Below are 27,682 nucleotides of genomic sequence, written 5' to 3' on the forward strand. Positions count from 1 at the left end.
CCTCCCAACACTCTCTCCAGTCAATGCCTTTCAACAAAGTTGTACTCCTAATCAGTGCCGCCAGTGGTTCTAATACCAGTGCAAATAACAGGGGCGAGAGTGGACAGCCCTGTCGGGTCCCCCGCGCCAGTTGTATTGTGCGCGAGATGTGTCCGTTGGCTACAATATGAGCAACTTGATTGGCGTATAGAAGGAGTATCCAGGCTATGAATTTGGGGCCGAAATCCATGTGGGTCAGTACTGCGAATAAGTGACCTCATTCCACCATGTCGAATGCCATTCTTGCGTCTAATGAAAGGATTACAGCTCGTTCTAGTAACAACGGAGCTTGTGCCAACACCCCATGTACTCATCTGAGATTGAAAGCGGTGCTCCTGTGCGGCATAAAACCTGATTGATCAGGGTGGATCAATAGCGGGAGATGGGCCATCAATCTAGTGGCTAACAGCTTCGCGAGAATCTTTGCTTCCGCATTGATAAGAGAGATAGGGCGGTATGACGCGCATTCTGTCGGGCGCTTACCAGGTTTCGGTATCGCAACTATCGCGGCTGTCCTTTGATCCCGCGGGAGTTCCGCCTTCGTGAGACTCTCTGTGTACATAGCCAGCAGTGGTAAGCTGAGTCTATCTGACATTAGTTTGTACCACTCTATGGGGATCCCGCTGGGGCCCAGGGCTTTCCCGGATTGTATCGCCCGTATAGCTAGTTGTATTTTATCGGTCAGTCAGGTCAGCTTCCAATTCTTGGACTGCCGCCTGTGGAAGCGTCCTGGTCACTATGTGGTTAAGGGAGTCCAGGGCTGCGCTTTCCATGACCTTACGGTCAGGGGTATATACCCTCTCAAAGTGATCTGCCAGTATGTTCACAATCTCCTCGGGGTGTTCCAGAGGTTGCCCTTCAGTAGTGCATAATTGCTGTATGGCCCTATTGCTTCCTCCCTTTTTTTCTAACCAAGCTAACATCTTTCCGGCTTTATCTACCATGTCGTAGACCCTGTGGGTTGTAGCCGAGATATTGTCAAGGACTTGCATTCGGATGTGTTCCCTATACCGCTGCTGGTGTAACTACAAAGTGTGCGCTGAGACTACTGTGGGGTCCGCCATATGGGCTACTTTCGCCGTGTGCAGGGACAGTTCTAGTTCTGAGAGTTCCCTCCGTTGTGCCCTTTTGTGTTCCGTAATGGAGGCTATCACTTGTCCACGAAGGACTGTTTTGTACGCTTCGCAAAGAATCGAGGGAGAGGTCACTGACGCTTCATTTTCGTTGAAGTAGAATTTGGTCGCTTTCTTGAGATCTTTCTTGATTTTGGGGACTTTCAGGAAATTAGGGTAGATAGGGTATATTCTCCTCCTAGTCTTCTCTCTGCTGGAGAGAGTTAGCACCACCGGTGAATGGTCTGATATGGCCCTAGGGAGTATTTCTATGGCGTCTACGCCGCTCATCCCATTTCCCAGCATTAGGTAGTAGTCTATACGGGACAGACTGTTGTGTACTGCCGAGTGATAGGTATACTGTGTCGAAGTGGGGTGTTTTTACTTTCAAAAATCTGCTAAGCCCAATGCTGTTAAGAAACCCTGAAAGCCTGAGGGACAAGACACGTGGGCCCGCACTGGGAATTTATCTAATACCGGTTCTGCCACTGAGTTGAAGTCTCCCCCAATGATAATGTCTCCCGCCGGGAGATCCAGCAGAAACTCTCCCAATGCTGGTAGGGCTACTGTTTGAAGTGCCGGTGGTATATAGACTGATACCACATTTAAAAGCCGGCCTTCCCACTGCCCATGTATCGCCACAAAGCGCCCTTGGTCATCTATTTTGTGTTGCAAGAGAATGAACAGGGAGGCTTTCTTCATCAGAATACCCGTTCCCCTGGAGCCAGATGTGAATTCAGAGTGTGCTACCATTCTGTAGCCCCGTCGGTCCAGTGCTTGACATGCCCTCCCCGTGAGGTGTGTTTCCTGTAATAAAACTAGCGCCGGGAAATGTCGTTCGAGAGCCTGCATTACCAGCCCCCTCTTGATTTTGTCTACCAGTCCTCATACATTCCATGCCAACATTTTCAAGGGCGGAACCGTGGTTTGGTGCATCAAACCCTCATGGGCGGTGGATTGCGAGTGTTGTGACATAGTGAAGTGGTCTGAGTGCGACGAGCCCTGTCTCCCTCATCAGTACAACACATCTGCTGCCCTGTCGAGTGGTGTGTGTTCGTATCTTGTCGTATCGTGCCATAACGTGTGAAACATGAACAATAACAATTGAACTCCCCCCCCCAAACCCACCTCCCTGCCTCCCTGCTCCACGGACCTATAACTGGCCGCCTCCCCAACTTAGCAGAGTGCTTGTCCCTGTCCCAAACCATTGTACTTGCTGGCGGGGGTAAGGAGTCCCATGATGGCAGCGGCCCCATCTGCCCTCTTTAGCTTTCCCCGGTCAGAATCCAAAGGCAACACGCCCTTCGCAGTGGACAACAGCCGCTGTATCCACTAGAGCCGGTCTATTAGGGGTCCGGCTGACGTTCGCCATTCACAGAACCTGATTCAGAAAGCGCGGAAGGGTATACTCAGATGTGAGTCCCTAGCTCATTGCACCATCAGGATTCAAGCAAGCCGGGCCGAAGACGGCTGAAATGCCAGAAACCGGTCCCCGGTAGCTTGTTTCCTTCCCAGTATAAGAATTGGCTTGGTAGTTTGGTCTGCCCTGTTCCCATGATGCACTGGGCCAGGGTCAGACTAATTTGCATATAGCCAAGTTCTGAGCTGGGATGGTGCAGTGAGCTGAAAAACGGTGATGGATCAAGCCCTGATCTTTGGACTGGGTAAGAGTGGTCTGCTTAATTCAGACACTCTGTTCATCACCACCCCCTTTTCTGAATAATGTTTGTCCACCATAAGCGTGGAAGGGTATACTCAGATGTGAGCCCTAGCTCATTGCACCATCAGGATTCAAGCAAGCCGGGCCGAAGACGGCTGAAATGCCAGAAGCCGGTCCCCGGTAGCTTGTTTCCTTCCCAGTATAAGAATTGGCTTGGTAGTTTGGTCTGCCCTGTTCCCATGATGCACTGGGCCAGGGTCAGACTAATTTGCATATAGCCAAGTTCTGAGCTGGGATGGTGCAGGGAGCTGAAAAACGGTGATGGATCAAGCCCTGATCTTTGGACTGGGTAAGAGTGGTCTGCTTAATTCAGACACTCTGTTCATCACCACCCCCTTTTCTGAATAATTCACAGAACCCATCACCGACGGATTTTCCAGCTTGTCGCGCCCCGACGTCTGTGTTTCTGTAAGGAGCTCGCCTCGCAGGTTACGTTGCCCCTTGTTGGTGCGGCGGGGCGCTCCGACTTATGTTATTTTTAGGCCCCTGAGGAAGGGTCATCTCTTTCGACCCGAAATGCATTGGGCAATGGATAAATTGTAAAGACTGTAAACACAGAAGAAAATCTTATGAAACACAATAAGAAAAAAAAATACTTCTGCAATAAACATCATACAAACTATGTAAAAATTCTCATGGATTAATCATTGACACACTGCACACACATGTTCACACATGTGTCGGCTGCACATGTGAGACTACTGTTGTGAGAAGCCTAGTCACTTTGCATGTGTATCCTAGTGCAGAGGGGGCTCTGCAAGGTAAGATGTTGACTTAGGATAGGCCTTATAATATTAGGTGGCATTCATAGGTAAATTCAGTATGGTTTACTGTTTTGTCTGCAGTGACACTATATTATACAGATAATGGGAAATCTGCCTTAAAGTACGGTTTGGCTTCCCTTAGGCCTCCAAAGTCCCTTAAAGTATGGAACTGGGATGAAACATGTGCATCCATTTGAATACACAGGTCCCAAGATTCGACTTGTACACCTAATAGGTCATCCAGAATTGTGATATTTCCCTGGCTCAGCTCAGGATCAGAGCCCAGGCGTTTTGTCACGCTGCTGGGCCAAGTTAATTACACTGCTCTCCAGGTGGCTTGGGCTTGCCACCTGGAGAACAATGAACCCAAGATCTTTAAAATTGGCCCATCAGAGCCAGAGATATCGACATTTGAAGATTATTGGCCTTTGATCCCCCAGTGACGAAACACGTCTGGCTCTGCTGCAGTTTTGGAAGATGCCCCAGTGTGTCAGTTCCCAAAAGTTGGGTTTTTATAATGTGGAGGGAAGCAGGTGGGCATGTCGCCCCCTCCCCTGTGGTTCAGTTGCATCTGATGGCTCACATCTCCCTGTGGCCCAAAACAAAGGAAAAAAGGGTCCAGGACCCCAACTCCAGACACAACTGACAGTTGTTTTTTTTAAATTATTATTGCAATGCTTTATTGAAAAGTATGATTCCTTTCAAATACTGTTATTGAGTTCAGCAGTGTCATGGTTGCTGTTAACCTGTGGATTAATTGTCTTTTAATGTGATGACCCCCTGGACTAAGCCAATAGACTTGCCTTATAAATTATTGGGATGACCTCTTGACAAAGACTGTTTATTTAATCTCGTGGGGAGGTACTGTCAATTTGAAGGACATTACCCTTTTGGAGTCAACTGTGATTTCATAGTGCTAAAAGGGTACTTCTAATCTCCTTGTGTATATATTTGTAAATTAGTGCACAGTATTCAGTAGTGGGAGCACACAATAAATGCACCTTTGATTTTTCAAAGAAAAGGCACAGAGTGGGCAATCACTTATTGAGTGTTATTATTGTGTATCAGTAAATGATTACAAGCCCACAACACCTCCTCTAAGTAGGCCTTGGACTGCTCTGATTCGCTACCCTGAGAGAGTCAAGTGCTACAATGAGGTGCTTGGTTACAGTAAAGAAACTCTGTGGGCTTATTACTAGTACAGGCTCACATCTGCACAACTAATAATGCAATTTCTTACAGTGAAAGAGTATCTTATAGGCCAAACTCTCAACAGGGCCCTTTGTTCACTCATGCCTGTCACCAAAACTAGTTGCCAGCATCCTGGCTTCCTCTCACATGGCTGTTTCTCTGGTGATTTTCAGGGCCCTTGCCACAATCTTACCTGTTTCCCACCGGACATCAAGTGTACTGGGCCATGTTATGTAGACAACGTGCCCCCTCCTCTTTTCTGGAATGAGAGGATCATCCAGCAACCAGTTGACTTCACCCAACTTGAACCCACGTATGATGCCTTTGCAGATTGTTTCATTGAAGATGCTGTAGAAAACTCTACACCCTTCTTTCTCTATTTTGCTTCACACGTAAGTTGTTTGCCTTATAGAATCCCCCAAAAGGTCTACTTACATGTCTGTGTCTGTCTGTCTGTGTCTGTCTGACTGTGGGTGTCTTTGTGTGTGTGTGTGTGTGTGTCTGTCTGTCTGTGTCTGTCCTTCTGTCTGTCTGTATATCCGTCCGTCTATCTATCTATCTATCAGTCTATCTACCAATCTATCTATTTATCTCCATCTGTCTATCTCTATCTCCACGTGACTCTCCCTATCGCCATCCGTCTCTGTCTATATGTACTTATCTATTTCCCTATCTCCAATTTCTGTATATATATATATATATATATATATATGTGTGTGTGTGTATATATGTATGTATATATATATATATATGTGTGTGTGTGTGTGTGTGTATATATGTATATATATATATATATATATATATACATACATACATATATTCCTCTTCATATTCCTTTCCCTAAAACTTGTAAAGCACACGCACACCATTGCAATCACTAGCATTGAAAAAAGGAGGCAAGAACACGCATCCCTGAAAAAGTAGAAAGGAGGATTACCTTACTTATATGAAGCTTCATTGTCTTTACTGGTGCATCTGAATGTCTCTTAATGCAGTGCCAATCACATGTTAATTGGCCCAGCATAGCCCCATCGGTTTTTCAGAGACATAGATAGTGAATCCCTTTTTTTTCAGCGCTCGTAGTGGCTACTTTAAACTACTCTTGGTGTTTCCGGATCTCTCCTTGACAAGTTAATGTATTGGTTTTCTTATTTTATTTTTTATCTATAAGTTTTCTAACATGTCACTTTAAGGCCAATTTCTTGCTCAAATTGTACAATGGAACAGACACATGGAGAACGGCAGCTGAAAACACGGACCTAAAAATTAATAAAGGTATTATATATACCAATAGATAGCGGATACAAAGAAATTAATATCTAACGTTCAGATTCTTTAAACAACAACAAAAGTAAAAATGAACGTAGGTTGTGAAGAAGAGCGGCATTTAACATGTGGTAGAAAAAATCCTCCATTCACGAATACCTTGGAAGATAATCTCACACTATCGTAGTCTATCCTTTAGGTCATTGTTTCATAGTACTACACCATTTCAAGGGTCCATCCACTGTAGGGGAAAAAACAGTTCTCTTTTCCCAGTCTTGCATCCCTCACAATCAGTAACAACTAACAATAGGTACTCTACAAAGTGTGTTTGTTTCATGGTGTCAGCTTCTGGTTTTCAGATCTGTTGGGACATTATTATTCCATTGCTGGCCGCTGTAAAGGGGGAATATATGGGAAGCCGTTCACGTCAAAATTACAGATCCCCATTTACGACACCTTCTGAAAAGCATATCATGATGCAAAATGATTATGACACACACCAGAAGAAATATAATATCTGTCAAGGTAAATATGATACCTGGCAGAATGAATCTGACTTGAACCAAAACAAATATGAAGCGTGGCAGATTGAATATACTACTTAGTGATTAATATAAATAACACACACTCTGAATTGAATAAGAGATATATTGAAATATATATCAATGATACTTTAATGAACATGCCCTCACTATAAACAATATAGCAATCAGTGAAACAAATACAATATGCATCAAAAAGAATTGGAGATTCCTTGAAATGACTGACATATGCCAAGAGGAATATGACATACATTAAAATGAATATGACAGATTGAAATGATTATAAGTTACTGAAATGAATATATTATATTCTGAAAAGAATATGATGCATATTAAAATTGTAATAGCATACACTGAAATGAAAATAACACATGTTGCAATGAACATAAATTGAGTTGAAATGAATATTGCCTACATTGCAATGAATATGAGATATATATAAGAAATGAATAGGAGATGATTTCAAATGAATATAGCTTGTGTTGAAATAAATATAAGCCCTGTTAAACCGAATTTGACATGCTTTAAAATGGGTATGAACAAAGCTGAAATTCTCATGACATTTGTCAAAATTAATATGGCATGCATTGAAATTAATATGATACATATTCAAATGAATATGATATATGTTAAAATGGATAAGTTGCATATTAAAATGAATACAACAAGTGTTATATGAATATGACATCAATTGAAATAAATATAACATTGATTGAAAAATATCTAACAGATGTTAAAATGAATATGAAATGAGTTGAAATTAATATTGACGTGAACGGCTTCCCATAGGAATACTCATCCTGAAAGTATCACCAATCATTATGTTCTGACTTCCTCCTTAAGAATTTTTTTGCAACAGAATTTTGTTTGAGTTTTCCACAAGAACACAAGACCACATTACAGTAATGGCTATCATATCAATCACGTTATATGCAATCAAGCAATTAACATAGCCATCAGTTCATTACAATTTGGAAGTGATGTACAATATAATACTTAGAGCTTTGAGTTGCAACAAAGTCTAGCTACCCCTCCAAACAGTCCAACAAATACCCAAAACAGCTCAACCTCCTCCCCTCGGTCCTAAGACGACTTGTATTCAAGGACGTGCTATTACATATGTGTTTGTCTCTCCTTCCTATGTTTGTCCATGTCTTTCTCTTTGTTTGCTTTTGTCCCTTTCTTTCTTTTGATCTAGCACTGTCTACATTCTTTTTGCTTTTCCTCAAACTTGATTAGACGGCTGCGTCCATGAACTCTTAGGAGTCATTCAATGCTTTTCTTTCTCTCCACCAGCACACTCACTACCCCCAGTTTGCAAGCGCAGAGTACACAGGAAAGTCCTTAAGAGGTTCCTACGGAGATGCCCTCATGGAGTTGGATGGCTCCGTTGGTAAATTGATAGAAACTCTGCAGAAGTTCAAAGTAGAAGACAACACTCTAGTGTTCTTCACATCTGACAATGGGTGAGTGTGAGGGAGGGAGGTTCCTCCTGTGCTTCTGTAACACAAGTGTATGTGTAAAGAATAAATATGGAGACTGTCACAGCTGAAATGTTCCACCATTTTTCTTAAATAAAACCCCCAACCCCTCCTCTTCTCCCCTCTTCAGCGGTGTTTGTTTAATACCATCCACCCATATCCTGTTCCCAAATTTAAACATTTTCGGGAGAGCATAACAGCTAAAATTTGCTACCAGGTCATACCTTTTTAGATTTCACCTGCACAGCCTTTGCACTGTGCTTGAGACATCTTTTGCTTTTAATATAAACTTAAAAGGGACTTACATCCTGCCTCCTCTCTTTCCTGACTTTTCATTGGTTGCTGTGCGTGACACTTACTTTTCCTCTATTTCTGTTGGCTGTAGCATATTTTCCTGCATTTACCATTGCTTGTTCCTCGTCTGCTTCTCTTATCAGTTTCCTGCCACCGACATACTGTTATCATTTGCTTTGGTGGAACTATATTTTCATAAAGTTTTGTCTTCTACTATTGGGGCATATTTATATAACAATTTATTACCTGGAGAGATTAAGGTCCCTATTTTGGTGTCGTTTGGAAAGCCTCCGACCTGCGGTTGGAGACTTCCAACCGACATCTTTGGTTTCACTTTTGACCGCCGCATCACAATGCTGTGGAATTATTATGCATTAAAATAAGTTACATAGCCCTGTAACATTGTTGTCACTGTGGAATCGGAGGGGGAGCAGGAGCTGGCGAGGGCGAGGTCGGCGGAGCGGAGCTGGCGAGTGGGGGTGTAGAAGCTGAGTCATCTGTTGAGGTACGTTGGTCCGGTGTTGTGGAGTGCCTTGTGTGCGTGGGTGAGGAGCTTGAAGGTTAACCTCCTGTTGACTGGGAGCCAGTGCAGGTCTCTCAGGTGGGGTGTGATGTGGATGCGGCGAGAGATGTTGAGGATCAGGCATGCAGAGACGTTCTGGATGCGTTGGAGCCATCTCAGGAGTTTGGCCGAGGCTCCTGCGTAGAGGGCGTTTCCGTAGTCCAACCTGCTGCTGACGATGGCCTGGGTGACCGTTCTTCACGTTTCAGTGGAGATCCACTTGTAGATCTGCGGTGCATGCAGAGGGTGTTAAGGAATAAGTCTTTACACCTACTAACTGTCAGAACAGGCATTACAACCCCGCTATTCACAGAATTCCAGATGGCTTGGCAAATTGACCGGGTTGGTAATTCTTAAAAGACCCTTGATGGAGATTGTGTGGTCCTAACTTTTAGGACTCCAGCTCCGGTCCGAACCATACTAGGTAGGGGGGGCGATTAAGAAGTCAGTACAACAGGGATAAACATCTTACCCCTGGGCTCCTTTTACCAACCATATAGATCCCTGGGATTCTTCTACCAACCATATAGATCCCCGCAGTATATGCTAGAGGAAGGTAGACCAACCGGGTTAAGGCAAATTAGGTATGCTATCCTAGTCAACAATCACTTTGATATCTTTAACACTCTAGAGGCTATCGATTGACTGGCATCACAAGGCAGTAACTCGAATCAGGAAAAGGGCCTATCTAGATCTTGCGGTGATGCAACCCCTTCCAAAGATAGCTCCCTCGTGTTAGAGGAACTTGTGCCTAAGCCACCGCCTAATACATTAGAGTTGGAACCGAACAAGAGAACACTTAGTACCAGCAGCATAGCTGAAGTATGTGTGAATGTGGAGCAGATAAGCGAAGGTAACTATTGTACCCCATCAAAAGGTATGGAAGCAGATACGATAGAAGCACTGCAACTAAATGTTTGTGGTGATCCCATCTTTCAGAGCGGTTTGTTTGGGGCAGCTTCAACAGGCCATCCACCGGTTGGGTCGCTACAAATTATGTCATGGGATGTTGCAGGGGGCCAAAAATAAATTGCATAATCCAGTATGGCTTAAATGTATTTATCATTGCACTTTAATCCTCTTACAGGAAACATGGTTGACAGAAGTCTTTTTTATTAATTTTTTTTAAACTATTTTTTCTAAAGCGATACTGTCTAAGGCCGGGAAGGCAAGTGGAGGTCTGGCAGTATTCATTTCTGTGTTTGCACCCCAACCATAAGGAAAGAATATACAAATTCACAGCACTTCCAGTTCTTAGGGCCCGATTCACAGAACTAACTTAAGACAAAATCCTAAACTTACTACCATTTTGGTATTCACAGAAGGCACTTACTCATTTTGGTATTCAGAGAAGGCCTTTACTCATTTTGGTATTCAGAGAAGTTAGAAGTCCTAACTTTAGGACTCCTAAATGCCTTCTGTGAATACTGAAGTTTTAAAGTTAGGATTTTTCTCAGTTTAGGAGTAGTAAAGTTAGGACTCTTAACTTTAGGACTCCTAAATGCCTTCTGTGAATACCAAAAGTCCTAAAGTTAGGATTTTTCTCAGTTTAGGAGTAGTAAAGATTCTCCTAAACTGAGAAAAATCCTAACTTTAAGACCTTCGAGATACTGGCAGCATATGACACCACACCAAGCACTTTATCTTTTTTCTTTGCTTTCACTATATCACAATTTCTGTTATGGTTAGGCGGTTGCTGATGATGAGAACCTGAGGACGCAGGTGAATACCTGTCTGCAGACTCCCATGGTGTTCCTGCCGTGAGGCACTGCCTACCTTTCCTCACCTTTTTTCATATTAGTTTATGTTGGATCTTTCCACACCAGAGGGTGAGATAGACAATGGGAGAGAGAACACACAGACACAACTGTTTTTAATAATAAACTGGTGATCGAGGTCCCTCCTGAATAGACGGTATGAGGATTACTGCTTGTTCATCACACAAAGTTGGGTGATTGGCTGGAAGGGCTATTGAGTGAGTTGTTCACCCTATGAAGACGTCATTTTTGTGTATGATTGTGTGAGTGGGGGGCGACCTGTCTAACACCTTTCTCAACTCCTTGTTGCATGTTATACATTAGTCAGGCCAGAAGATTGGTTAACCCATTTTGAGAATATCTTCAATCCCTCACAACAGCCATCAGAAGTAGACGAAAATCGCTCCATCGCCATAACATATATACCAGTGATAGAAACAATTACCATAAAAGAGATAAAAATAGCTTTAAAAAATAGCGCAAATTGAAAGGCTGCAGGACCTGATGGGAGCCCCATTGATGTTTTTAAGCATAATGTATATTTCTGGTCCCCTGTTCTCGTTAACTTGTTTAATGCTATCATCAATGGGGTGTTACCAGTAACTTGGGCTGAAAGTGTGATTGTGCCTATTTTTAAAAAAGGCAAGAGAAGTAGCGCAAAATGCTACCAACCAATATCCCTTTTTGATTCCACCTCTAAACTAATGGGCAGAGTTCTACTAGCCAGGTTGGAATGTTGGGCAAAAGATAAAAACATCTTAACCAATGCCCAGTAAGTTTTTAAAAGGGGTATTGGAACGGTTGAGCAGTGCGTCAACCTCGAGCTTCTTATAGGGAGATACATACTTGCCAAAGAAGGTTTACTACATATCTGTTTTGTTGACCTCTCCAGTGCGTTTAACTTGGTAAACCATTCCAAGTTATGGCAAATATTTTCGGAGATGGGTGCCCTGTGCGATATTATAAATTTCCGATCTCAGATATATGCCCATTTAACCTCGGAAATACGCTATGGCCAGAATAGGGAATGCACAAAGCACTTTAGAGTAACTAGAGGAATCAGACAAGGCTGTGTCCTTGCCCCCCTTTTATTTTCTCTTAATATTAATGGGCTTGACAATTTATTACAGTTTGAAAGCTGACACCCCTGTTGTTGATAAACATGTCACTCCAGTTTTATTATATGCAAATGATGCAGTCCTTATATCTAGGACTGCTAACGGCCTCCAATTCTTGATAGATAATTTTACAGACTTCATGACCAAAAAAAGACCTAAAAATAAATCTGAGCAAAACACTTGTCATGACATGTGGGAAAATGAAAACTAAGAGTAGAACCCATAATGTTGGGGGAACACCCATTGAAAGAACATCTACTTTTGCCTATTTGGGGCTACTTTTCAATAGCAAAGGACCATGGTCTGAGAGAACAAGCAAGGCTATTTTTAGAATCTCCCAGAAAATAGGCAATAAGCCAATACGTGAGATCGTAAAGCTTTATGAGAGCAAGTGCATCACAGAGGTTTGTAATGGTGGAGTAAGATGGGGCATGGCAGATATCTCCCCATTACAAATCCTTGAGAATACATTTCTAAGAAGGGTATTATCGGTCCCAAACTCAACAGCTATTTATATAGCCCACAAGGAGCTAGATGCACCATATATGAGTGATTTCATCAATGTAGCTGCCCTCACACTGTGGCATCGAATTTGGACAAAAGACGAAGGACACTTTACAAAAGATATAATCCTGGACTGCCTTAAACTAGAATACCATAGGAATATACCACAGTTACATTATATCAGTAGTCTAATAACTGAGTGTAACATGGTAACTAATTTTAAAGGTCCCTAGAGCATCCAGATCTATAGTAAAGTGGAGCTCAAGAGTAGATTCCTGAAATCTAGAGAAAAAATGAGAGTAGCCGAACTCAGCACACAATTCGGTGTCAGATCCTATTGTGAAGGACCAATCTCTCTGGGCACACAACCGTATTTTATTATTACTAGAAATGCACACCATTGATTTTATCTAACAAGATTAAGATTGAGTATGCTCCACTTTCAAGTAGCTTTCCCTGAGATGGGTAAGTGGAGCTCTAACTTGCTCAGGTACCAGTGTGATGATAAAACCCAGCAGAGCACTTTGCACTTTATACTTTTCTGCAACTTTTACAGGGACATTAGAAAACAAATTTTATGACCACTTTTTATTACTAATAAGCTGTATTGTTATAAATCTGCCTTTTATCATGTTTGTAATCTGGAAAATGCATCGATATGTAATGCAGTTATCCTTTTCATTCAGATGGCTATTAAATGGAGAAAGGATCTTACATATCTGGAAATGCTGAATTATGAAATCGAATAGATTGCATTTTAATATATACCTTTTAATATTACACACCCTGCTATACATTTTTGTTTTATTTGAGATTCTTATTACTTTGTATGAATAATTGAATGACTTTTCTGTCGATCTTTAGTGCATACTGTAAAGACTTGTATACATATAAAGATACGCTTCACTTATGTTTGTGAGGAAATGTGCTTTTGAGAAAAGATCCTATATGAATATGTATTTTTGAAACTTACAATGGAATGTTTTTATTGTAGAATGCTTTTATGGTTATATTTCTATAAACCGAATAAACATGAAATTACATATTTGAAATAAGAAGAACACACAATGCAACAGTGCATTGCAACAGGAAAAGCTAACGTGACATGACATAAGCTTTGCTGCACACAGGTTTAGTTTTCATCCTTTTTTCCCAGTACCCGATCAACACATCACCACTTAGGTGTTCATCAGAATCGTGGCCAGATTCTGCAATTTTACTGTTGTTGTTGGTTTCCTTAGGCCACAACCACATTTGTACTCTAACAACATTACTCATACTCCACACATTTCCATCAGATAGTTGTACATCCTGATGTCCCACCCTGATAATCTTCATGGGTGCAAACCCTGGACTCACCAGATCTGGCCATCCTTCCTTTCTTTTGCCGACACAATCACCAACCTTGAACTGTTGTATATGACCATTTTGTCCACCCTTGACCACTAACGTGTCATACAACCTCCATCTATGATCAACTTTTTTTTAACCCTGATCCACATCGGCTTTCCTTTCCATCATTCACATCTGGTTTAAGTTGCAAACTGCTTTTCTTCGTCTCATCTTCTCAAACGGAGACACATCTCCCAACAGTTTGGGTGTAACCCTGTAACTCCACAACAAATCCTTCAGAGCTTGATCACAATTTTTCCATTGGATAATGCCAAATGTAAGCCTTCTTTCAATACACCTTCCCACAATGCCATTACTTTGTGGATAGTAAAAAGAGGTGTGTATATGACTAATGCCATGTTCATCTAAACACTCTTTCATTTCCAAAGACCTCAATTACCCCCCACTGTCCATGACCAGACATTTTAGAAAACCTTCCTTCTCAAATACCTACTTGAGAAACTGTATTAAAGTGTGAGAGTCAACCTGATGAACTCATTTGACCTCTGGCTATTGAGATAACTGATCAATCAGAACTTAACAAATTGAGTACTCAAGAAGGCACATGGGACCTGCAATGTCCAGGGAGATGCTCTCCCACACTCTATCGGGTCTAGATAAGGGAGCTTTATCTTAGGTGATTACCTTCTGCGATTTGTTACTGATTGTACATTCAATACATGATCTAATTTTGGCTTCAATGCATCTGTCAATGGCTGGCCACCAGAATTCACTGCAAATTTTTCTTTTCATACTGCTTATGCCAGGATGACCTTCATATCCAAAATGACCAGTCTAAGACTCTGGGGTACCACCAACTGTTCACCTCAAAACAAAAAGTAATTTAACTAAGGTAATAAATCTTTGTTCAAATCCTTCTTTTCTGGCCAACCTGACTTATTGTGTTCTATAACTTCCTGAATTTCTTTATCCTGGTAACATGCCTCTTCCCATTGGTCTTGTTTAATACAGCCACTAGACACTTGACAAATGGATACCATTTTTTTCGTGTCAGGTGGATGAAAGATGGCCTCCAAACATGCGCACTAACAGTACATACGTCAGGCAGCACGAGACTATGTATGCGTGTGTAGCCGATTTATCGTTTATTCCCAAACAAATTTCTGCATCCATTTACAGTTTGATGCGGACCTGAATCTGAATCCGCGGCTTTATTTTCCACACACTGCGATCCACTGGGCTAAATGAACATGATCCAATCTCCAACTCCGCAGATGGTGGTCGCTGCCCTCTGAACTGCCAGAAATTTAAGTCCCTGGGTTCTGGCATAGCTCCAGGCTTTCTTGAGTCGAATTCCAATCGTCTCCATTATTAAGTTCCATACATGAAGATACTACATGAACCAGGAGTGGTTTTAAGGTAGGTTTATTAGAAAGTCTGGGTCATTGTATGGAATCTGGATCACAGCACGGTCCACCGGATTCCATCCAACCTCATTGGCCAGGATGCCACACTCAGCTTCACCTTTAGTTCTAGTTGACTTGCATTTAATGATGTCATTTTTTGTGTTGTATTTACTTCCTTCTATAATTTATGTGTCTGACTCATTCTGGTATCCCTCTCTTTACCATGGATTGGGCACAGGTCTCTAGATTGTCTCTAGTTTATCATTACTGATTTATGCCTGATGTGCCAGTTTGTATCAAGCTGGATTAACATTGCACTTACACTCTGCACCTATGGCACGTAGCAAACTGTGCTGTGTTCAAGGCCTGTGGTTTCTTCCCCTTCTTGTAGTTATTTAGCAGGCTTCCTCTTTTTCATATTCCCATTTACTTCATTATAGCACACTATCCTGAGGGCTCAAACCACATCAGTTAATCATAAAACAAATTTGACAATACCAATAAGTATGGCTTATGAGTATAGGTGCCTTTTGTGTCACTGATAGGCTTAAGCACTCAAGCCATCCTACATGTACTCTGTTACTCAATCAATTCCAATCTTTATTCCATCAAACTAAAATGATCATAAAAGCACAGATGAATACATAATCGTAGAATATTTTTAAAACTGTAAATAATTCATCATATATTCTAAAATAAAGAGCCTAATACAATAAAATACTTTCATATGTTAAAACTATACAATTGGGTTATCGTGTAACAAGCTCATAGATCTTAAAACCCCCCATTCCACTTTCTCATGCAGGCCCATAGGAATGTTGCTACCGAACAGCAAACCAAGGGTCGGGTAATGATTTAAACAAATATAATGCCACCCTACATTGGGTAAAATTCCGTTGTTTCAAAATTGGGTTACGGTAGTCATTCCTTTCTTTCTGGTAGAGACTGCAAAATAAGACTAGATGCAATTTTGTTTGTAGTGAGAGGTTATTGCATGGACACGCACACTTAGATCCCAGTGGTTATATATTTTTTCTGGGTACACTAACATCAAAGGGATCATGTTCATGCGAAACCTCAATGATATAAATCTGTGTTGCGGCAAAGTGACATTTACTAAGTAGGAGTTCCTCTCCTCTGTTAGTGGAGGATTTTGGCGGTATATACAAACTGCGTGTTTCTCTTTGTGGTATTCCTTTCGCTTATACTCAGACATCAGAAGGATATGTTGGTGACCTTTTGTTTAGAAACCTTTCTGCAAGCCAGTGGGTCCTTAAACAATTCAGAGAGACCAATCTCCTTTAGCACTGACTCCACATAGCTGAGTCCCCTAGACATCTTCCACTTGTTACTCATCTTTGCACTCATACATCCAGTCATTCATCCACTGACTCATTCTTGCTGTCACCCTCTGACACAACCACAATAAATCGCACACATACTCAAAAATATATGCGAGATAAATTAAATGAATACAAGTAGAAAAAAGAAAACATGCTGCCGTACAGTGGGCATATCCTTGCAATAACAAAACTAAATATAGCAGTAGGTGTCCATCGTGAAAGGGGGATTGTAAAAAGTCTATAATTTTAAAGTTTCGTCATGGGTGCCTGTTTTCAAGTGGATGTACACATGTGATCAGAAAATACTGTCATACCCAGGGTGAGAGAGCCAATGACTGAAACAGTACCCCATGTTGCATGCTATTAAGGATGAGAACTGAGTGTAAATGACAGTCAGAAAGATCAGTGGTGGAACAGAGCTGACTCAAAGGACTTCCTTGAATCTATATGGATATATTTATATGTATAATCATATATGTATCATTTAATTATTTTATCATTACAGGCAGCTAAGGAGAGCTTCAAGCAAGAATTATTATGGTACCTATCTTCTCCCCTAGGGTTTATCAGAGGTGGTAACCACTACCAGAATCCTTCCCTATGAAGGTAATCTGTGACATTCAATGTAAAAACATACATATCCGTAGACTTTATTAGAGAGAAATAACAATCTACCCTAAAATATCTAATGAGTTTAATATATGCTTTTCATAATCACTGATAGGCTAACTGTGTTTATCATAGCATTTCATAACTGATCAGACCTATAACATATCAAACATTTTCCTAGTGAACCAATCATGCCTCTGGCTCTTATCACCATCACCAAGTGAGGCCCATGTAATGATCTAAAGCTTTCCCACAATGCAGCCTTAGGCATACAATCATAAAATTAAATTTGACAGTGCAAATCTTCTACAGCCACAGTTTGTCAGAGGGGTAACCATCATCAAAACCCCTATCTACTAAGGTAATCCTAGTCTAAAAGTAATCTGAGAGATTCCTTGTAACAAAATACCTATCTGTAGGCATCAATACAGAGTAATAACAACTTACCATTAAATGCCAGTTGACTTTAACATATGCTTTTTACAATTAATGTGACAGGCCAACTGCCTTCATTGCAGCTTTTCATTATAAACAAACAGGTCTATATTCTTTATCAATGGCTTAGCACTATAACCAACTCAGACCTGCTGTGTTAATCAAACTTCCCAAAAGGCAACCATTAGGTATACTGTAATAAAATTACAAATATATATCCAACACTCCAGTTGTCACAACAACGTAAACTTCCTACTTAACAGAGCCTAATATGGAATACCATAGTGTACATTTTCTATCCCCATGATTTGTTCGGGTGGATCACTAACACCAAAACCCTTGCCTGCTACAGTAATCTGTGAGAATCCATGTAACAAAATACCTGTCCACAGGCTTTAGCACAGCGTAATAACTATCCATCCTTAAAAGCCTATGGTCTTTAACACATTTTCACGGAGCAAACCTTCAATATCAATGGTTTGTGGCATGAGGTAACAAAAACCAAAGCCATTGTCTATTACGATAATTTTTTAGACTCCTTGTAACAAAATACCTATCTTTAGGCTTTATCATAGAGTAATAACAATCAACACGTATGTGACTATTGACTTTTGTTATAATTTTAAAACGTATAATATTATTAAAGATAAACAAAGTATAGTACCATAATACAAACATTGGCACTCAGCTATAAAATTAAACAACATAAAGAAAAAGTAGTGCAACATTTCTAATAGTATAAAAAAGAAAAAGAAATAGAGGACATACGGAGGAGCACTGGGAAAAATGTTGAATAACAGTAACATAATCATAGATTTGCATATGGTGTAGTATGAAACCTGCACGCTACACTTTACCCTTCACATTACGCATGGATTTAGTTGCACCTTGGGTCATACACTCTGTTGAAATCTCCGAACACGGTAATACACTTGCCTAAAGGTGGACGCACACTGTTGATTCAAGCATGCATCAATGCTTATTGTAATGTATAATTTTATTGTATTCATGGTACCTCTTTTGATTTGAGTTCATATTTTGTTCATCTTTGCAGCGCTCCTTGAGAAAGGACTCTTCGAGTCCGAAATGCATTGGAGCATTTCTGATTAATTTTGGCCATGTTGACAAAAACATACAACATGATATTTCACATGAAGAGTATACAAACTTGGAAATGATATACTTCAAATAAAAAAACAGCAACATCAACTAACTTTCTTTGAAAGTTTTATTGAACTATTGGAGTCTGTTATTTACAACGAACCACACAAGTGTGCCCGACTGCAGGGATGCGCCTACGCCCTTGTAGCGCACTCAACCTCGTAAACATTTGGACGCATTAGGACAGTTGTGTCACCTGGGGGAGCACCTTCATCTTCCCCAAAACCAACACCAACCATTTGTATCAAAACCATCTCAAAACACACGCTGTACGCCGTGCCAACTCCTTTATTTTTGTAGTATGAAAGCAGTCTGATATTACATAAATAGCCTAATAAATAAAAAACTGGTATAAATATTGAAATTAACGATACCAAGAATGTAAAATAAGTCAAGGGGTTTGCGAAACTTCTTCTGCAATGGGTGGACAAGCACAAGATATATCTGCAGACTTATCAAAAAAAGTAGTAAGGGACCACAGATGAGTACTTTTGCACACAAGAGATATGTGTTGAAAGTATGCTAAATCTAATCTGTAGTTAAGAAATATTGCATACCACCATGCTTGAAAGGACAACTGAGAGTGATCTTTTCAATTTTTCATTATTTGCAGAAAAGCAGCTGCTAGTAATAAGTCTTATATTTGGATATGAATTGTATTAAGTTTCCACTCTTCGCTAAACTTCCCAAAAATATATTGACAAAAGAAAAGTGTACCTTGGAATTGAGGATGAAAATAATTTAACTTTTTAATCAGAAATCATGGACAAAAGTGCATGAGAATAATAAGAGTTTGATTTCCACATGCTGAGCTTGACATGACGAACAAACACGAGGGTAAGCTGGGTAAATCTTGTGCAATGTTGTGGTGGGTAAGGATAGTCTGTTATAAATGTAAAACAATGTTTGCATGTGTGATATTTTCCTCCATAAGGTGATAGGCCATGTTACCCCTGGGTCTTGTTCCCTGGCCAATTCTGCATCTCTAATGCTTCTGTCAATAGGAATTTGCTTGATATTGTAAATAGTAGACGCTTCGGAGGTAAGCAAAATTTCTCTGAAACAGGTATTGAGAACTAAAATACCTTGAGTATGAGATTGGAACCGTGTATGCGCTTCAGATAGATAGTTCGTAACAAACAAATGTTTGTGTGGAAAGCCAAACTGAATTTGTGCTTGAGAAATGATATCAAAGTGTCATCATGTATTGGGGGCATATGTAGGTAAATCCGTTTTTGCGATTCGGAAAATGCAATTTTTGGCGAATCACTCTTTCAGAACCGCAAAATCAGATGTAGGTAAAAAATCGCTATTTATTAGCGATTCTCTAAAAATCGCAGAATATTTTTGAGATTACTCAAATAGCGATTCCTTATTAGCGAATTTGCTAATAAGGAATCGCAAAAACGGGAAAGAGCAACTCAGGTGCAGAATGATGACATCACAACGAGGAAGTGTGAGTCTCCATGCTGCACCTGATTGCCTGCACCTGTCCCAGAGTCAGTTGCTGGCTGAGAGACAGAGAGGAGGGAGTGTGGAATTGGCTCTGACTTCAAACTGAGCAAAATGGAATCACAGGGTGCTGAAAAGCAAGGTGGTGAGAAGCAGGCAGATGAACAAATCAGAAAAAGGAAGCAGAAATTTTCTGAGAGGGAGTTGGAGGTATTAACAGAGGAGGTGGTGAGGCAACATGACCTCCTGTTTGGAAAGGCCTCCCTTTGTGTGCCTGAAGCCAGAAAAAAGAAAAAATGGTCAGACATACAGGAAAAGGTAAATGCAATTGGCGTTACCCATCGTACCACTGAGGACCTCAGGAAGCAGTGGTACCATATGAGACAAAGGTCCAAGGAGAGGGTGGCCACGAGATTGGCAGAAGCCAAAGAAACTGGAGGTGGGAGCTCCACTACACCTGAACCGACGCCCCTGGAGGAGTTGGTGGAGACAACCCTCATGCCTGAGGTAGTGATGGGCGAGGCTGACCTGGACAGCTCTGAAACCAGAGACACCACAGAAGGTAAGATGCATGCCAAAATCACCGAATGCTTTCCCATCCCATCCAGACCCCAAAATCCACATGCATGAATAGGAATCCAGTCCATGTTTTTAGGAATACCCAGTGAGGCATAATGAGAAATGTAGTCCTATATAATGTCAATAGGGGCTGATACACATACAAAGGGTACATAGGGAACAGTTCCAATAGCAATATGCAAAGTACACAAAATAGGCATGTAAATAGTATTGTCAAAAACTTTATTGAAAAAATAATTCAATTGACACACAACTCATGTGTGCTATTTTTTGGCAGATGGACCAACAACACAGGACACTGTTGCAGCAGTTGGGGAGACAGCTTCAGCAGAGGACCAGGCAGGGCAGGAGAGCCAGGGTGCCACACGTGACACACCTTCTGCGCAAAGCAAACGGCGCAAAATAGTACCTGCATTGATACAAATGCCATATGGGTACACAAATACAGGAGATGAAACACAGTCTGATGCATCACCAAGCACAGCTCAGGGCAGATCCCAAACACCCACATCCAACACGACTGGCAGTGGAGCCAGACAGAAGGCACGGGCCAACACCTGCAGGGCCTCAACAGGTACTGATTCTGTTTTTGCTGTGCTGGAGGGCCAAATGTTGCGTGTGCAGCACCTGCAAAGCAAAGGCATATCGTCAATACAGAGTCAGCTGGCGCAACACAATCGGCACATGTCAGAGTTGAGACTTGGCATCACAGCAATAGCAACAGCAACAGAGGCAAATCTAAATGAAGCAAGAATTGCTAGGCAGGCCCAGTGCAGGGACTAACAACGCTTAAACACATGGCTGGACCAATTTGCAAGGGCTGTGAGCCGCCAATCAACAGCCATATCCATGCTTGCTAGAAGAACTGTGAGCATGCAACATGAAATGGCACACTGCTGTCAGGACGTTGCCAAGAGCCTGGTGCAGGTAACCCATGCACTTGGGGGCTGCTGTTACTGGGGGGATTGTTACGCCAGGTAGCATAGACACTGATGGCCAATCCATCAGAAGCACACCTACTCCACCAATACCAGCAGAAAGGCGTGGGAGTGGCCGTCAGGGCAGAGGTGTGGACAACAACACTGAAACTACTGAACAGGCTGACGGTGTGCATCAGGGCATTCACCCCGTAGGTGAAGGGGCAGAATGGACAATGGTATGTTGTGAAGCAACACATCCCATGAGGACTTACGTTAATGATATTTGAGCACTGTGAAGACATGAACAGGTGCAAATTTCAGACTTACAGTCGCACTGTGTGACATTGCATATCCTGCATTTAAGGAAGTAAACTTTTTTTGAACAACAACATTGGTCATTGTGGTGTTTTCTCTTACCTAGAAGTAGTTCTGTGTGATGACATCACACCTCATGCGCCCAGCAGCTGCCCCAGCTCCTCCTGCACGTCTGTGTTAGGGGGCTTGTTCCTCCTCATCGGATGTGTCGGAGTCAGTCAGATCCACTGGGGTGCCCTTCTTGATAGCAATATTGTGTAGCATAGCGCAGGCCGCCACTATCTTGCAACACATCTCCGGACTGTACTGTAGAGTACTCCACTCTTGTGGAGGTAGCGGAAACGGCTTTTGAGGATTCCAAAGGTTCTCTTGATGGTGGCTCTTGTGGCTCTGTGGGCAGTGTTGTATCTCCGCTCAGCAGCTGTGGTTGGATTTAGGTAGGGTGTGAGAATGTAGTCACGCACAGCAGATGCACTGTCTCCTGCATGGAAGAAGAATGTTGATGTTTAGTGAGATGCTGCAAGTTGAAACATTTCATACTACTGTTTGTGTGTGCCATGAAATTACCTAGCAGGTATCCCTCTCCAAAATCGCCATTTGTAAGTCTGCGATGTAAAGCACAGTGTCTAAAAATATAGGAATCATGAGTGCTTCCTGGAAATTTTGATATGATATCGGTGATGAGATTTTTGGCATTGCAGACTACCTGGATGTTAATTGAATGGTATGATTTTCTGTTTCTAAAAACATACTCGTTGCGTGATGAGGGGGACAGTGCGACATGTGTTCCGTCTACACAGCCAATCACGTTGGGGAAATGGGCAATTTGATAAAAATCCTGTTTGGTTTGGTCAAGTTCCTGCTGTGTGTCTGGAAATTTGATGTGGTTACGCAAGCCCGTCTGCGCCCGTCCGCGGCCGGCCGTGGCTAGGGGCCTCCCACTATGCCCGATTTATAACTTATTCCCGAGAGCAACTTTGCTCAGTTCAAGGCCCCTGGCCACTAAGTGCCGCTACCATCGAGTACATTGACAATCTCGGCCTTAGCCAAGCCAACTCCTCTCCTTCCCTGCCTCCCCGCATGTTACCTCCACCAACCCCTCTAGCTGGCCCCCCTGCCCTGCCCTGTCCTGCACCGGCCATCTCAGCCTTCCTCCTTACCACCATGTCGGCCGTCAAGCACCATCTTGAATTATTCATCTTTTTAGACACTGTCAAACCAGATCTCTTGTTTTTTACAGAAACCTGGTTCTGCCCAGACTTGTTACCTCATGTGCTAGCAGCCCTCCCTTCTTCATATTATGTCCTACGCGCCGACCGGCCCGTGTGAAAGGCCGGAGGCGGTGTTGCCCTGGTTGTCCGCTCCGGACTCCATTTCCAATTGTTATCATTTCCTTCCATTATGGCGGTCGACTGTTTAGTTGTTTGGTCGGCCTACTTCCTCACCCCCATCACGTGTGTACTTGTTTATCGCCCCCCTCAGCAGACACCGTATTTCATCTCTGCTATCCAGGATTTACTGGCAACTCTAGCAGTGAATAACTCGTCTGTTTTACTGCTGGGGGATTTTAACTTTTGGTCCTCTGACCCGGCTGAGGACGCAATGTCGAAAGAATTCACTGAACTCCTCCTCAGTCTAAACTTTCTATCACACATCCGTACCCCGACCCATGTCCGAGGCCATATTCTGGACCAGCTTTGGTCACTCAATATACCTGTCTCCCCCCCCCTGTCGTCACACCTTGTTCCTGGTCCGATCACTTCCTGGTCTCTTTTTTCTTAGACCAAAGTCTTGCTAAAAGCCCCCCTCTCCCCAGAAATACCTGGGCCCGCAACTGGAACCAGGTAGATGTACCCTCTCTTTGTTTTTCCCTCCTAGCTTCCTGTCCCACTCTTACTGACCTGTCCCCTCTATCCCAAGCAGACACCATTAACAACTGGTTGTCCACAGAGTGTGACCAAGTGGCCCCACTCAAACGCGTTAGAACCAGGAGTGTACATGACGCCAACAGATGGTTCAACGCAGAGCTTAAGGATAAGAAACTTACTGTGCGGCAGGCAGAGCGCGCTTGGAGACGCGCTTACTGCCCCGCACTGAAATTGCAGTACATTTCCATATCCAACAAATATAAAAAAGCCATTCTTCTGGCCAAGACCAACTCTTTCTTCTCAAAAATCCTCTCCGCTGAAAACCAACCCAGGGAAATTTTTGCTACCGTTCATGAGCTGGCTTCCTCACACAGAGCCACCCTCAAACCCTCCCCTTCCCAATCCCTCTGTGGCTCTCTCAATGAGTACTTCATTGAGAAAATCGCTGTCATCAAATCCAACATTCACCGCCCTCCCCGTCCTTCACCGACCCCCAAACCCCATCCAATCTGTCTCACCTGGATCACATTCCTCCTCTGATCAGGGAATCCTTCTTGGCCCTGATTACCAGAGTCAAGTCAGGATCCCCTTCCGACATTTGCCCGGCATACATCTTAAGGGAGATCTTTTTGGCTTGTCCCTTGCCTCCTCTCACCTTTCTCAATGATTCCCTGACCCAGAGCATCGTCCCTGCCCTTCACAAATCAGCAATCATTATCCCTATTCTTAAAAAGCCTGGCGCCGACCCGACTTCCCTTCCCAACTACCTCCCCATCTCCCTTCTCCCGTTCTTGGGTAAAGCCTTGGAAAGCCATGTCACTAAAGTTCTGAGTGCTTTTATGGAGGATAGCAGCAGCTTAGCTCCCTGCCAGGCAGGCTTTTATCCATCGCACTCCACGAAAATGTAGTTCTTTCTGTCATAGACAAGCTCAGAGAGGGGATGGATGTGTCGAGGCGACCGGCATTAGGGGACATGTTCTGGCTTGGCTTACCTCCTTTCTGAGTGGCCGCACGCAGGCCGTCCATCTGGCCGACTTTTCCGCACCCCCACGTACGGTTCAATGTGGCGTTCCTCAAGGCTCTTCCCTTTCCCCTCTCCTTTTTAATTTTTACATTTTTCCTCTCATTTCTGGTTTACAGCAGATGAAGGTCACGGTCCTCAACTACGCCAACGACCTCCAACTCATTTTTAACCTTTCTTCCTCCCCTGAGTCCATTCACAATTTCCAATCGGTCATGATTTTCATCAGGGACTGGATGAACTGGAACCACCTTAAGTTAAATCCAGATGAAACTGAAGTACTACTCACAGGTGGCTGCTAAAGTCCCTGGACCCCATTGTTCTGGCCTCCTTCCTTTGGTACCCCTCCCTCACCTTCCTCCTCAGTCAAGACACTAGGGATCACTCTCAACAACCACCTCACTCTTCATCCCCAGACCAGCTCAGTGGTGTCATCTTGCTTTTTCGTTCTTCGCACTATTCGTAAGATATCTCGTTTTTTTTCCTTTCCTGCTCTCAAATTGATCCTATTGGCCATGGTCTTGTCACGCCTCGACTACGGCAACATCTTGTACAATGGGGTCCCTGCCTATGATCTTCGGCGCCTTCAAATGGTCCAAAACCAGGCTGCTCGTCTCATGTATGGCCTCCCGAAATTCCACTGCGTCACTCCTTTACTTAAATCCCTGCACTGGCTCCCTATTCAGGAGCGCACCCTCTTCAAGATGGGCTGCACGACCTTCCAGGCTCGCGCTGGAACTGCTCCAGCCTTTATTAATTCGGCAATCAAGATTCATGGTCCCAGTTGGGAGCTGCGTTCAGGCCCGGACTGACAATTTCGGGCACCGGGAAATCCCCCGGTAGGCTGGATGGGGTGGGGGCCGGTTTTGTGACAGGGGGGCCGGTTCTGTTGCTGGGGGCCGATTTGGCCGTGTCGGACCGACCCTGCAAACAAACCTAGCATTAACTTCCTTTCCTGCTCACTGCCGCCTGCCCTGAACATAATGATTCTCTGCATAAAATGCTGGTGCTGTGACGTGAGCAGTGATCTGACCCGCCAGCCGATTTCATTTCATTTAGGCCCGACTCGTTATAATTTACACCCCACCTGACCATGTGATCATGATGACCTAGCTGCTCACTGATGTCACCCCCTCCGCGTCTGCGCACAGAAATTTTAGTTTAGTTCAGCCTTAGGGTGGGGTCTGCTGCCTGGTAATGCTCATGCGCAATTAAAAGTAAAAGGGCGCGTGACTCTGAGGCAAGGTCAAGGAGGAGGCAGGCATCGCTCGCTCTCAGAGGGCAGACAGACCACATAATTCAACCCCCCTGTCTGCCCCCCGCAGCCACAGGTGAGTCTATTTACGACTGGACCAGGGGAAGACCTCGGAATCGGACTCGGTCCGGTCCCGGACCTCTGATCCAAACGTGTGCCTGATACCAGGCAGGTTCTGAAATGAAACGGCCGTCTCCAAAAAGTGTATGAATCGCCTGCCCAGTCAGTGCCACAACACCGAGTGACGTACACTCGTCTAATGCAAGACATCCCCTGCCCGCCAAACCCCACTTCACACAATTACCTACTCGCAGATACCCACAGCCCAAGGAGGGAGGGCTATGGGTGAAAATAAATCCCAAGGTCGTTAACCCTGTCCTCTCCTCAAAATAGGCCCGTTCCAGTAAAGAGTGAAAGCGCTCTGTCCAGCGCTTGGATGAAGTGCTGATGACTATTTTCAGAGGCCCTACCGAAAAGGATCATTCTGTCCAAGCAAACAAAACAAGGGGCCCTTACCCTGGTCAGACCTTTAAACTCTTGCATGTGTAAAAAACAACAATTAAGGAGCAATGCTTAAGAACAAGTCCAGGGCAATACACAGCTGAAGTATACAATTGCCCAATTTAGACAGAAAAACAATTCAAATAATTGCGGGGAAACTGAAAGAGCATCAGTGGGAGCAAACCGCAATTCGTATTAGGTTTCATTTTCAAAGCGCTCTAATCTATTGAAACGATTTATGACTTTCCTCTGACGAGGAAGCCACTGCTCTCACACGACGCCTCCATGTATTCGCTCCTCTGACTGTACCCCGGAACCCAGGGTTAGTGGTAAATCCAGTGATGGTTGTTGATGACTACGATTACTTATGCACTCTCAAAGATCCATCCATCCGTCACCGAGGAGCCACACAGCCTTCCCTCATCACTGCCTACTCCATCCACCACCCCTGACCCCACCTCTGTCCAGTTCATCTTTGCCTCTGTGTCAGACTTCTTCTCTTGTCTCCAGCATCCTCCATCAATTTACATTGACCCTCTTCTCGTCTCTCGCACACACGCCTCTCTTTGTCTTCATTCTCATAATGTTTTTGCTTTTCCTTCCTTTCTTTTCCTCCCTCTCCTTCCTACATCGCTTCTCCTTCGCTCCCACTTGTAAACTGTTGCTTATCGTCCCTCCCCCTGTCTGTCTCTACTTCTCTTCCTCCATTCTCTCTTTCCCTTTCACCACATCCCTTTCTGTCTTGCTTTTTCACTTTTCATTTCCTTCTTCCCTGTACCGTCCACCTCTATCCTCCGCCTCCACCCCTCTGGTTCTCTCCACCGTTATCGTCTTCTCCCTCCTCCGCCGCATCTCTTCTCCCTTCTACCATCAATGTAAACACTTTCTTTTCTCATAAGTGCATTTCCTTCATCCCACCCCTTACGTCCATCTCCTCTCTAGTCTTATTTCTCTCACACCCCTCTTTCACTCCACCCCCCTTCCTTTCTTCATACCTCATTCCTTCTCTCACTTCCTTTCTCTGTCCAGTCCTATCCCTCACTCCATTTTCCCACAGGTGCTTGCTGCCTCGTTTCCATCTCACCCCTCACCTGCCCTCTCTTCTCTCGCTCCC

The 27,682-nt window shown here is 43.3% G+C and overlaps 1 protein-coding gene across 1 annotated transcript in view; it reads left to right on the forward strand.

The window, feature by feature from the left end:
* Positions 1-27,682, forward strand: part of LOC147750914 (arylsulfatase A-like) — a 272,329-nt gene that overhangs the window by 139,366 nt on the left and 105,281 nt on the right. Inside the window, exons 3-4 of the mRNA XM_086937303.1 lie at positions 5,000-5,218; positions 7,931-8,100. Of these exons, the coding sequence (XP_086793429.1) occupies positions 5,000-5,218; positions 7,931-8,100 (389 nt within the window). The remainder of the gene's footprint in view (positions 1-4,999; positions 5,219-7,930; positions 8,101-27,682) is intronic.

The sequence above is a fragment of the Lissotriton vulgaris genome, chromosome 1_1 (genome assembly GCF_964263255.1).
Source record: "Lissotriton vulgaris chromosome 1_1, aLisVul1.2, whole genome shotgun sequence".
NCBI lineage: Eukaryota > Metazoa > Chordata > Amphibia > Caudata > Salamandridae > Lissotriton > Lissotriton vulgaris.